The sequence below is a fragment of the Brachyhypopomus gauderio genome, chromosome 9 (assembly GCF_052324685.1).
Source record: "Brachyhypopomus gauderio isolate BG-103 chromosome 9, BGAUD_0.2, whole genome shotgun sequence".
In the NCBI taxonomy this organism is placed as follows: domain Eukaryota; kingdom Metazoa; phylum Chordata; class Actinopteri; order Gymnotiformes; family Hypopomidae; genus Brachyhypopomus; species Brachyhypopomus gauderio.
The window spans coordinates 9,169,724-9,183,434 of record NC_135219.1 but is presented as its reverse complement, the minus strand read 5'-3'; the positions used below and the strand labels follow the sequence as shown (position 1 = coordinate 9,183,434).

Below are 13,711 nucleotides of genomic sequence, written 5' to 3'. Positions count from 1 at the left end.
ATTCATCTTCATAGATGCCTCGGTTATTAGTCTGATTGTAGCAACATAACATTACTGATATAGTTGGTGTAAGCAATTATCAAGTAGCAAGGGACCTACATGGTAAATACCGATTCCCATGCAAATTAAACACATATGTCACCTACCTGAAATACACAGGAACCCATTATAATTAAAGGAAGAAATACTCAGATCTGCACAGAACATCAAGACCTTTAAGTTTTGCTTGTGTTTTAATGCATATGACAGAAAAACAGCCTCATGGCTTTTTGGAGCTGTAAATTAAACAAGATGAAATGATATGTGCTCTTAAAGGCACTGTTTTAGGACATGGTCATGTGACTCTTCAAACACCATTCAGCATAAAACGTTTTGGGCACAAAAAATAGAAAGTAAGTGATTTTGAAAATGGTAATATAACTTAATAGGCTTGTTTGAAATAACAGTAGGTCATAATGGTCTTCACATTAGATTGCATGAAATCTTTACAGTAAGTGCACAGTTCAACCACGGACAAGGAAATATAGCATCAACAAGCTAACATTTATGGAAGTTTTTTTAATCAGAATAATTAAGTATATTTTGAACCCAATTCTCATTGCAGGTTGATACATGAACAAGCATGTAATATTGCTTTTATACTCACACATCCAGAATGTCATGAAAATAGGTGTATGTGGAAGATCTGGAAGATTTATAGTGAGCAATAGGAAGTAACAGGGCTCAGTGGACATTATAGGGCACGGTGGAAGTAATAGTCCTCAGTAAACAATATCACAGTGTCTTGTTTTGAGGATAGTCAGCATTTCCAGACAGCAGTCCTGAAGTACACTCTTCAGCATTTTCCTTACTGTAAATCACCTTAAGACAATCAACTCATCAGCCAATTAGCAAGTCAACTGCATGTTTTAAATAAAACAAACAAAACCAACTGTACTGTTCCTCATTAGTCCTCTGCCCTGGGAAATCAAGGCACTGCACATTTAGTACATTTTCCATGTCCCTAACACACCTGCCTCAGGTCACAGAGAGACTGAGAATGAACAGAGAACTGAAATCATATGGCAAGCGTATCAGGGCCCAAGTACTGTGTTTAGAAATGACTGCAATAATCTGTACAATACAGGGGAGCTTCAGGACTGAGACTTACGGAGACTGGTCTAAGCGTTCTGCTAACATTTGTGTGACCTCCTTGGGAGGACAGCTGTGTGGTGGTGAAGCAGTGTGCACCTTAAATGTCCACTGACAAATAAGCGGTTCTGTCTCTCTGTTAGCTGTGCTTCAGGTCAGGAGCTGTGTAGGAAAAACCACTGAAGTCATCTTGATTGAGGGGGGAAAGTGTATCTTCTATTGGGGTGAGTGTTGGCTCCTCCTGAGTGAAATCGGGGTCAAAGTTGTTCACGTCCTCTGAAGATTTCTATGCGGCAGAAGATGAAAATGTCATGGTTCAAACATGATGAGATATTTTTGTGCTTCAGACTGCAAAAATGTTTTAATATCAGTGTCCACGTTAAAGCTTAAATAAGCAGTGACCTGTTACTTGCAGCCAAACACAAGTGTAAATGTCAAGCCAGTACTGCCAGAGATGAAAGCCAATAGGTGTGGCGTCATTAGTACTGCTGGCTCATGCCGGCTGCCTTACTATTCGTGGTTTGAACGGAGGCTCCAGTTCACGTTTGTTCAGCTTCTCCCAGTCCAACCCCTTAAAGAAGGGATGGGCAATGATAGCCTCCTCCCCTCCATCCCTCTCCACACAGCCCAGGCGGCACAACGGACTCTTGTTCAGGAACTACAGGAGGAAATAAGATGGGTATGAGCTTCATATTTTATACCAGTGTGACTCCATTTCATGTTTGAGGGTCAAAATAAACAAATTTTGGACTTCAAGCAGATCCATACTTCATAATCACCACATTTCTGATAATGATAAGGATTTAAGGTAAACATTAAAACATTCCCATGTGTACACTGCATAGGGTTGGTACGCATGGAATACGAAAGTGTGAAAGACTGAAGTGTGAGCTCTGAGTAACGTCAGGGGGATCTAACAGTATATCCCACCTCTTTAAAATTGTATTTTGTCCAGTTACAGTCAAATGGGTTTTGTTATATAGTGAAGGGGTCAAAGAAGGTCGTGCTGTTTAAGGTCAGGAACAAATGTTTTATTGCACTCCAAATAAAAATAAATAGCCTTCTAGGTCCACCTCCTTCAGTGGCCCAAAGGAAGCATTCAGTAGGACAGGTTCACATAGAAGTTAGAAATCCTGTTTAATCAAACTGATTGTACTCACTGGGAAAATGACTGTTTATTGAGTTGCCAAGGCGATTAAGGTTCTACCCTCTGCATGCACTAACATGCCATTATGGCATTATAGGTGTTCACAATGCAAGCCATAAATTACAACTAGCTTCCTTTGTTAAGTGGCTGCCTTTTGAGACACACCCTGGCAGTCTTGTTGCTCTGGGCTCACGTGAAATGCAATCTCTGCTCTCAGAACATTTTGAGAAAAACCTATATATAACCTTCCTGCAGGTATATAACGTGGATGTCGATTTAAAAACAACAACAACAACAAAAAAAAGCCAGTCCCATGCAGATATTTTTAGGTTGGACACCATTTTCCTGGCCAACACAAACTGATCAGGAATCTAAACAGAGGAAGCATTACAATGTAAAGTGAGACTCTGAAGAGAGGCAGGAACAATCTCCCTCCAATCAACTGCAGGCTGAAACCCAATCCGTCCGCAGAGGTCTGCCTACAGTCACATGGCCTGGGAGTTGAGCCCCACAGACACAGGTGTTAACCCTTGATGGAGTACAAATGAACTGAATTACCATTTAGCCAAACCCCCCAAAAAATCCAGCAAACAAAGCCCTCACAAAACAAAACATTTGATGCTCCAACAGTCTACCCTTATGTAGATAACATCACATAACAAAAGTCATGCCCTGATTATTTCCTAGTAAAAAAAAAAACAACTATTCATTGTGCTGCAGTATGCTGCACCAAAGTCCCATCTCGTCCCATAATTCATAGCGTGACGTAGCACAGGCCTGTCAAAACAAAGACTCAGCTGCAAACTCGATACCAAAGTTGCACACATCACACACCCTCCCAACCCTCCAACCAGAGGCCTGGCTGCTGACAGAGGCATCTGAGGACGCTTACGTAAGGAGATGGAGACAGGACCGTGCCAGGAAGCCGGGGCCGAGTGCTGGCAGCTCGTCTTCCAGCCCAGCCAAGACTGAGGCAGCAGTCATACTGCACGCGCGTCCCAGCGGCCTCCTCTGCGGTTCCGAACCCTTTTGGTCTCTTATGCAATTGCTCTCACAGCACCACGCATCAGGCTGCCACAACGGCCGCTCTGTTTTTCCAGGATGTAGCATGTGGTTACATCTATTTAAACATCTATTGTCTGTCTGGTTTTGTTACACACGTTTTTATATGTTCTGACATAACCAGAAGTTCATAGATCTGAGAATCCAGGCACAAAGTGCTTTACTGTATTGTATTGCTGGATGAAAACAGATCAATAATTAAAAAAAAGTTATATGGATTCCAATACATGTCAACATTTGGAGAAGAAACAAGAAGACCACCCATATCTTCACTGGCACTATTTAATGTGGTGGTAGATGAAGACCTCACATCCTTGGTGATGCTTTGTGCTTTGTGCGTTGACTGCTTATAGTGGAAAGAATAACAGGAAGCCAGCTGCTCTTATTGGCAAATGCTTATGATGTAAGTTGAGTAGTGACTCATGCGTCAACCTTTGACCTAGATGCGCTGGTAGTTTGCAAAGGACACACGAGTTTAGGCGTGGCTGCTGAGTTTTAACTCTCATCTTTCTGCATTTTCAAACATGCTGTCACGGCTTTCGTTTTTTTGTGGGACAAGTGTAAGATGGCTCTGCTGTGTCTGGATTCCCTTTTGGGAAGGTTTCAGCCAGACGGAGCTGAGGTCAGAGGTCAGAGGTCAGCTCACCCCTCTGAGGGCATCCTCCGCCTCGTTGCTGAGCCAGGACGAGTAGATCACCTCGTCCCTGAGGATGCACTCAAACAGCTCGTCCTCCGTCTCCGCCTCGAACGGGGCGTGGCCTGAGAGCATCTCGTACAGGATCACGCCCATGGCCCACCAGTCCACCGACGCGCCGTATGGCTCCTCCAGGATGATCTGAGTCAGGGGAGAAGCAGAAGACACCAGCCAGCGGGTGCGTTTGTTAGACGGTATGCACAACATGCGGTCACATGCGGGCACACGTGATAGTCTCTGTGGATGCGGTCACCTCCGGTGCGATGTAGTCCGGTGTCCCACAGAAGGTGCTCGTCCGTGCTCCGTCCAGAACTCCTTCCTTGCACATGCCAAAGTCGGCCAGTTTACAGTGGCCGTCCTTGTCCAACAGCACGTTGTCCAGCTTCAGGTCCCTGTTCCAGCCAATAAACAAAGGCAGTTTTATTTAGTGATTGCTGTATTTTACTTGTCTAGCCATATTACAAATGTACGCATGAATACTACTACATCTGAGATGTTCTCAAGGGATCGCTGAGATTAACAGAAAACTGGAGATGAGGATTAATCTCAGTGATGGCTAAGAGCACAATAAACTAAGACCTAGAGACCTAGAGCTGAATGCAGAATGCTATGAGAGGCCAGCATGATTAAAAAAATTTTGCAAAGCACGTCTAACCAAAAGAATATATGAGTCATAAAAGAAATGAAAAAGGTGCATTGTCCATTGCTAATAGTTTTCAAAGGGGATATATACGCTCCTTAAAATAGCATCCAAAAGGTCAGGGAAATGGAGATGTCACATACTCAAGTCACATGGCGGAAGGATCAGTATTGATCCACAGCACAGAGGCTGATGGGATTCTGACAAAGGAGTCAAGTGTAATCTGAACTCCAGCAGGAAGCCATTTACAGAGGAACAGTGACCTCGGGTATGACATCACCACGAACCAGCGCTCTACCTGGAGGAAATGCTACAGACGGTGGGGCCGCTGTGCAGAAATCCCAGACTGGTTTGTGACTAGAATTGTCCAACTACAGGCATCGGGAACGACTCGGAAGCTCGGACGGAAAAACCAGAGGAGAACCACCAGGGCACGTGCGTCTGGGCACGTGCAGGCTCTCACGTTCACCGTGGCAGAGAGCTGGCATGGCCTCACACCACGTGGCACGTTCACCAGCCTGGGCATTCACCACAGACCAGTCGGGTATGGACATGGGAACTTAAAAAAACAGGATGCCTTCTCCGGTTACTGTACGCCTAGTCGACAGACACGTGTAAAACCAGTGCACTAATCTAAACATTCCCAAACCTTCTGAAGATGTTCTCTGGTCTACTGCACCAGAGAACAGGATGCAGGGGAGAAACAGGAGAGCAGTCAGATCAACACATCCTTCTCTTCAAAGAAGTACATCAGCCAAAATACTTACGCTGCTAATAATGAAAAAGATAATGGGAAGTTATCATTATGCAAATGAGATGATGTAACCTGGTTAAGTCCAAGATGAGAAGAGGTTGATGAACTGACAATAAAATTACTAACAGACTATAAACAAATCAGGGCCAGAGGACTGCAAGGCCAATGCCCTGTCTCTTCTTCCTCAGATTAGATCATAGGCAGATTAACACTGGATTATATCGTCTCTGCTCCTGATCCAAGATCATGGGTCGGCAAGATGAAACAGTAGGGCTTTATTGACTCAGGGGTTTTCCCCACGTTATCAAAACAATTCTCATTTGCATTGTGGCAATGCAAAACGTTGTTATAATCCAAGTAGGTTGCTGAAGTTGGTACTTGCATGGGCAAGCTTGTGCATGACCAAAGGGCTTCACTCCTTCCCTCTTCCTTCTGGGAAACAGCTTATGTTTGTGTGACTTCATGGCACAGTCCACTGAGAGCGTGCGCACACAAAATGCTCACTGGGCATGTTCACTTAAACACACCGCCAGAAACAAGATCAAAGCCCTCTTGTAATTTTCAGTCCTTCCATCACAAAACTTAAATTAAAAAAACCCAAAACTTTTAATGGGCGTTGCTGCAATTACAGATTTCTTTCAACTGCTTTTAACCTGTAATTATAATTGGCAATAATCTGTGAGTAAAATTGGCTGTTAACAGGGCAGTCCAGTCATAAAGCTCAGGAGGTGAGTAGGGTGTTTTGAAATATCTCAGCAACAGCCCTACAAAAGAAACTGGAAATCACAAGGCCTTCTAGAAGGTTCTAGAGGCGAGGGCTAGGGTTCTGGATGGGTTAGGTTGTCTTGGCTTGCTATAATGGATGAACAAAGATGAATTGCTTGTACATGCAAGAGCAGGTCACAGGGAGAGCCATGAACTGTAGTTTAGCTTTCAGATGGGAGAGTTTCCATAAGAGCTGACAAATTACACTGAGGCAGGCACAAACAAAACCTTACACAGACAACTACACACAGGTGGAAAGGCTGTAGGGAATAACTTGTGACGTACACTGTAGAAGTAAAACAAGTATGTTTGCCTGGGTGTCAAACAAATGACAGCAATGAATAACAACCAACCTGCTTCCACGGTAGTAAACCACATAAATACATAAACAAGAATGTAAATGAAAATGAGAAGACTTAGAAACAGGTCACAAAGTTCCACACGCCTTCTGACAGGCCACGTGTTGGCAAACACCGAGACAGGTGAGTAGTAATCGGTGCACCTGTGTGACTGGGAATCTTTGACTACCTGTATATGATGCCTTCAGAGTGGAGGAACATGAGAGCGGAGGTGATCTCGGCTGCGTAGAAGCGTGCCCGAGCTTCCTCAAACCGCCGAGACTTCTGGATGTGAAACATGAGGTCGCCGCCATTTACAAATTCCATGACAAAGAACAAACGGTCCTAGAAAGACATCAAGGCAGGATCATGGACAGCAATTAGTCTATCTGGAGTACTAAAACACACATTAAACACATCTTTAGATACAATAAACACACATCTTTACACACAATAAACGCATACATCTTTTCACACAATAAACATCTTGTTGTAGGTGGCCCACACTTTTTGATGTTATAGTGGGGGATGAAAATCCCCACTATATATGTGAATCAGCAACATTCTGTTTTCTCATTCAGTCGCCTCTTCCCAGACAGCTGATGGCCTACACTGTCTCTTCTATGCTGAACGTGTGCTACTCACCAGTGAGGCACATTGTGTAACGCAGTGAAAATGTGTACGGGTGAGAAAATGCTGCCACCTGCTGTTTGATCTCCATATTTTAGTGGTGAATTCACTTAAACTCAGAACACTGCAAAGTCTGTTTGGGTCCTGAGGAAATTTCAAGTTTACTTTCTGTCACTGATCGCTATGAAGAGGAAGAAATAAGCTTCGGTCTGGATGAGGGGAATCGTAAACTTTACTATCATTTTTCAAAGCTATCAAGCTAAGGTTTGAGAATATAACACCGTCACACTGCCTTCACCTTCAGGGAGGGCTACTCTGTTCTTCACACTTCACCCACACGTGTCCCTCACACATCCACCCTTCATGCAGGGCCACCAGGGCTTCACCCTGGGCTTCAACCCATCCCCTTACAATGAGTGCTGTTCATTAACTACAGGCTCCCTCCCGATGGAGGCCACAGCGACCACTCTCTTGTAGAGCAACCATTTGACTTTCCTGAATGATGGTCTCGGTCACATTATCTATCTTGCTGAACTTTTAAGCCTAAACTTAATTTTTTTTTTCTTTGGCTATACTGAGACCAAAATTAAAATGTATTTGAGTATGAATGTATGTATATGTGCTAGAGGAAGGTCACTGTTTGTCCTGTAATCACTCACAGTGGTCTGGAAACAGTGGTAGAGGTGTGTGAGGTATGGGTGGCGGTGAGCCAGTGAGAGCACTCTCTTCTCCGTCATGGTGGCCTCCACATCATCGTCCTGCAGTATGACATCCTTCTTCAGGATCTTCACTGCAAACACCTTCTCGCCACTGTTCATGCGAGCCAGCATTACCTGTGTGTACGCACACACACACACACACACACACACACACACACACACACACACACACACACAACCTTACGGTACATGGTTGCCATCTGCTTATTCTCATTACAGTAAACTGAGATTAGCGATGCCTTCATCAAAGAGGAAATATTACTCTACTTCATATTTTTAGATATTAAAAATAATCCAAAAATAAATATTTTGGATTGTTTGACATGGAAATTGGATATAGCCTGGAGGGCTTATTTTGTACGGCTGCACGTGTTTACAGTGGGCACCGTCTGCAAAAGCGCAACTATCGTCAGTGTTACCTTGCCAAAACTGCCCTTCCCAAGCAGCTGGAGGAAGATGAAGTCCCCCAGTCCCAGCCTCATGCCCTTGTTCACAGTCGCCTCACACTCTTCCTCCCCCCCACGGCTGGAGCTCGGTGACTTCACAGCAGTCGTGTTCATCTATGGGACACACGCACACACAATCCCCAGGACCTTCATTTCAGCCACCAAATGTCAGATCCTGACAGTCACGTGTTCAACCTGGTGTCTGCGGCGGAGCACCTGAGAGTTGTTCTTGAGTCTGCCGACCTCCAACCCCATCTCGGCCAGCTTGCGGGCCAGCTCGGCACTGTTCACGCCGCAGTTGGGCGGCACGTTCTCCTGACAGCGCATGTGCACGTTCATCTTACAGCCTGAGCACGCGTTATATGCACAAGAAGCACATCGAGACATATATTAGAATGCAGAAGATAAAACAGCCTCACAAACTAGTAGATGACACACATATGACGTGTCTGTCAGAGGGACAGAATGACAAGGACAGAGGAGAGTGAGAGAGAGAAATGGAAGTTGGGTTTGTAAGTGTGTACCCTTGCACTGGACGCCCTGTTTGACAAGCCCGTAGAGAAGAGATCCACAGTGATTACAGTAGGTCGGGACTTTGTAATTGCGGACACTAAACTGGTGAGGTACGTTGATGCTAAAACCATGACTTGTGCCCTATGGGAAAGAGAGGACTCATATTTGAACCATATCCAATATATTTATGTTTAACACTTACATGACTCGTAATAATAAAACTATATGCAGTTATAAAATTGGGGGAAAATGAGAGAAACCCACTTCACTTGTTGCTTTTTTCATTCGACGACACTCACTCACAACCAGATGGTGACATTTCTTATGGACCACACAGGCACACACTAAGAGGAACAAAGGAAAAACAGAAAACCTGACTGTAATATTTATGTTTGCATGACCTTAAGAATGTCACGCCAAATGTCAGTCAACGAATGGTTTAATTATCTTACTTATTTTCATTTTTCTTATTTCAACCAACAGCAAAGTACGAAAAATACTGAACATATTTACCTTGACATTGATAACCCTGCTTTCCAAAAACCCCCCTGAGGAGAGATGACAGACAGACCTTGAGAATTTCTACGGTCATGGCCAGATTCAACATTTAAAACCACCCTCTGAATCACCAGACTGGTAATGGGGGCTTGGCCATTATGTTGGGCCAAACCCAGTCAGTTCAAACACACACAATTCTTAGACATGATGACAAGAAAGGGCAGGGGATACTGCCCACTGTTTAACTGTTTACAAATGTTCACATTATTACTTTGAATTATTTCTAAAAGGTTTCTGATTTTAGTAATAAAATACTGTTTTGCCTTATGTCATCAGGCAATACTTTTGCTTCAGTTCAAGTAATTCAGTACTATTACACAAGTCAAGCACAAAGCAACTCTACAGGCGACTCTACAGGCGACTTTACAGGCATTTCACATTGTACTTTAGCCAGGGAAACAGGCCTGGTTTGGTTTAAAATGCTATATTTTCCCAGTTTCTCTCCCAAGTCCCAGTCTTAGTTGAAGCCATTTCTCACGACAGGTTGGAAGGAACTGGTCTTTACTGATGTTTACATGGATTTTACTCATTGGCACCATGCAAAAGAATCACTGGGAGCCGAACTCTGCTCCTGAAATAGTACCTGACCTGTAGCTCTTTCAGCAGTTTTAAGAGAGATAATGATATACCATAATCCCTTAAAGATACTGACATGGTCTAATATGATATTTTATGTGTGCATGTGTTTGTATGTGAAGGCCTCTGTGTTCCCATCACCAGATGAAGTTCTTGCAGTGGCAGCAGAAGGTGGGTTGTCGTAGGAAGGTGGCCATGAACTTGTGTCCGTTGACTTGATGCACCTTCCTCCGTAAAGCTCTCTGTCTTTTCCTGGTTAACTGCTTCCAGGATTTATGCCCGTTAACCGTGGCTTCGTCTGAAATCGAAGACATCATCTTGATGAGGAAACGCTTTCCGTATTTTGTACGAACACGTGTTATTTTACACGATGAATGTGAAGAGTGATGAAATGAGAAGAAAGGGAAAAACGAATAAGCAAAAGTACGTTTTACCATCGGTGAAGGAGCCAGTGAGAGAGATGGAGACGTAAACACGGCCCTCTGGTTCCAGATTGACCTGGTGGTGGAGACATTAGCAGGAGACAAAAATGGATCACCACACGTGTTCCTGCAGAGTTAGTCTCCTTGTCTATCAGTATATTTGACATTACCTGACAAGATCAAGAACATAATCTAGTTAAACACATAACTATAACTGTGCTATAACCACAATGACAACAATATCTGAAACCCTTTAAAAAAGCAGGATGTGATTTGTATGATTCATTATTTATACTACAACACAAGGGGAAACAAGTACTTCTCTTTGCCTTTTGTTTAAGTGCTTTTTGAGACAAATTGTAATTTTTGAGTAATTATAATGTCTTCTTCTCTTTTCTTTGATTTATGTTTATGTAGGTAGTCAGTGAAGCAACACTGAGTGTCATTAAGGGCCTACATGAACTAAAGTGATGATGATGATGCTGATGAAGCTTTATGATCCAATGTTCTCAGTGCCACCTGTGGCTCTACTTTGGCACTGTGTGTAAAAAGCTCATGTCTGATGCACCTCTAAGCTGGAGACAGGCAGCCAAGTCTCTGTCTAGACCTCCGTCTGGGTCACTCACTTCACCTCTCAATCACCTCCCTTTCTCTGTCAACCAGCCTGCCACCCTGTAGCAGTTACACCAATGGATTTCTAGCAATACGAAGATAAGGTGGGAACCAAACAGGCCTGTTCTGCAGGTCCGACACCTCCCTACACACTTTAAATACACCAGTTACACATGAATGAACTATGCTAAGAATTGCCAAGGCATGTTCCATAGCATGGCAAGCAAGTGACATCAGCTGATGACTCGTGATCATCCAAGCAGTCAGTGTTGATCCTACAAAGCTAAACAGGACCCGAGCCATCCTGGAATGCCTGGAATCAAGACCAACATCTTAATTTTGAAAGGAAGTCAAAAAGTTGATATTAGTGCTCATGCCATTTCACTTTTTTTAATGTTCGGCAGTGATCATTTGGGGATTGTGTAAATTGAAAAGCTGTGTGGTTCAGTCTTGCAGTGCATTGATGTCTGCTTTTAATCCACCTGCTGGAGCTCTGGATTGAAAACCATGTGGTTGTGTGAGCTAAGCATGAGATAGGGGTGAAAAAAAGAATCCAGTCAGGTCAGTTCAGCTGCATGCCACTAGTAAAGATTATCGAGTGAGTAATCTCTGAGAGTAAGGCAATGGGAGAAAACAGAGAGCAATATATCATGTACCATATGTGTAACATAAAAATGTTTCTTAATGCCGGTTTTCACTAATTAAATAAAAGATCTTGAATTTGACCACATTGGTAATAATTCTTGGTCCTCACTCTACCTCGGTTGAAGCTACTACTTAAATACCATTCACTATTAACTAAGACTTAATAAATGCAATAGTGGAAAAGCAAAAAGCACACGTGTGCTTCACAGATGAAGTTACTTAGTACGGTTATGAACACAGGAAAATGAAGCCGGAGTAAGCATATCTTACTGCCGCTGAAACAGAGTTTCCATGATGCACAGTGGGTTGCAGTCTGTGGTTTTGTGCAAGGCCTAGCTAATGCAAAGACCTTCATGTGAAGACCCTGACAGAGGAAGCATACACTGAGGTCTAAAACAGTGAACGGAGTGAAAGTCTGTATAAAGGAGTTTACCTCTGTATACCTGTGTTGACAAAATATCAAAACAGGCCAGTGCCACAAATTAGATTTGATGTGACAATGTGTGTGCCTGCACAGCAATGGGTTGATTGAAGCTTTGCATTTATACTCGCATACTAAGAGAGCAGTGTTTCATGTTTAAGATTTTTGAGCACCTGCCCAGAGTAATACATATGGGCTAGGTCGAGTAATACATATGGGCTAGGTCGATTTTCCACTTTTTGTAATTGCTGTTGTGACTTAGGCCTATGTGGCCAACACTGGAACATGTGTCACTGCACACACTAATGCTTAGCTGTGCCTTTCCTGCCTGGTCAAAAGAATTTGGTGATGTATCCATAAGCCCTATAGCAACCCAAATACACATTTCCGCTTGAGTAAATGTAAGTTATTTTGCCTTAGGCTAGTGTTGACTTATCATTTTAAAGAGAACCAATCCTTACCCATCCATCAAATGTCTGTCTCGTATTTGACGACGTTAACAAATCCTCGAGCTGAATTGTACAGTTGGCCACGAAATCATCATATCCAATGGGAGTGTCGTGGAAGACGGCCAGTTCCAGCACCTTACCCTCCGACACATACGGACAGAACTCATCGTTAAAGGTCGGCCGGTTCGTCTTCCCTTTTGTGGCGGTCTGTCCAACTTTAAAGTTGTCTACTTTCACCACAATATAAGGATCCAGCTGCTGTGTTTTCTTGTGAAATGTGTGCCTTGTGGAGAAAGATGTTGGCTTTAAGTCCACCGCCTCCCTGATACGCAGTCTCATGTACCCGTTGAATTTCATATTTACACCTCCGGATTCTTCAGAAACGATGGGCGTCTCACGGAACCGCGGATGGAGGCGATGCTGTACTGGCTGTCAGATGCGCTGTGTGCGACTTAAATATGAAATAACACCAGGAACAACGAATCTGACGCGAGGCGGCTTCACTCATGTCCAACCCGACGAGGACGAACCGGGTAATTTGGCTAAAACAACGTTCAAGTTTCAGAATTAAAAAACCAAACGTAGCTTCAGAGGAACGGACCTTCTTGAAGATGAAGTTTAAGCAACAGTTCCAGTTCAACGGCTCAAGGAAACTCAAGTAGGTCAAGAGAAACTACTGAGCTGCCATCAGATATTTTTCAGTAGGGAATCCCAGCGATCCTACGTCCCGAGGTATGAATGTCCCTGTGCGTCTTCTCAGCGAGTTTCCTCTGATTCAACAGGACAGGCCATTCCGTCCCTGTCATCACATCTCTGCAGTAGAAAGAACGCAAGCAATGTGAAAGTAGCTACCATACCACGCCTGAGGACGACTCAGCCTTTATACTACACATCACGCATGCCCACGCAAACGCTTGAGAATCTTTCTATTATAGGTAACACACTGCATTACATACTATATTTTTGTAATGAAAATGTTTTTTTTTTTAACATTTATTTACTCACATTTTAAACTAACGTAATTTGGAGGCTTTGTCAAACACATTACAGAATGGTATTTCTTAAATCACGACTATTGTTGAATATTATATACTTTATTTTAATATATTCTATTTAATATTTTTATATATTCAGTATTATAGAAATAATATCCTCCAACATAGAGTAGTATTTCAATAATAGCTTTTGG

The 13,711-nt window shown here is 43.3% G+C and overlaps 1 protein-coding gene across 1 annotated transcript; it reads right to left on the bottom strand.

Moving 5' to 3' along the window:
- Positions 1-206: 206 nt before the first annotated feature.
- On the bottom strand, positions 207-13,388 carry prkchb (protein kinase C, eta, b). Its single transcript, XM_077016895.1, has 14 exons — positions 12,535-13,388; positions 10,408-10,471; positions 10,115-10,271; positions 9,353-9,387; positions 9,104-9,183; positions 8,851-8,980; positions 8,543-8,673; positions 8,300-8,440; positions 7,821-7,994; positions 6,722-6,876; positions 4,288-4,426; positions 3,987-4,175; positions 1,643-1,789; positions 207-1,417 (listed from the first exon to the last, which is right to left on the bottom strand). Exons 1-14 carry the CDS (start codon positions 12,877-12,879, stop codon positions 1,271-1,273), a joined length of 2,034 nt encoding a protein of 677 aa, XP_076873010.1. The 5' UTR covers positions 12,880-13,388; the 3' UTR covers positions 207-1,270.
- Positions 13,389-13,711: the final 323 nt, after the last annotated feature.

Bases quoted from the DNA above. Each gene is read 5' to 3' on its own strand.
- prkchb (XM_077016895.1), bottom strand. From the start codon at position 12,879: ATGAAATTCAACGGGTACATGAGACTGCGTATCAGGGAGGCGGTGGAC. The intron at 8,441-8,542 runs GTGCTCCGCCGC...TGTGTCCCATAG, and splicing joins GACTCAAGAACAACTCTCAG to ATGAACACGACTGCTGTGAA. The intron at 4,427-6,721 runs GTAGTCAAAGAT...TGGCTGGAACAG, and splicing joins TCTGAAGGCATCATATACAG to GGACCTGAAGCTGGACAACG.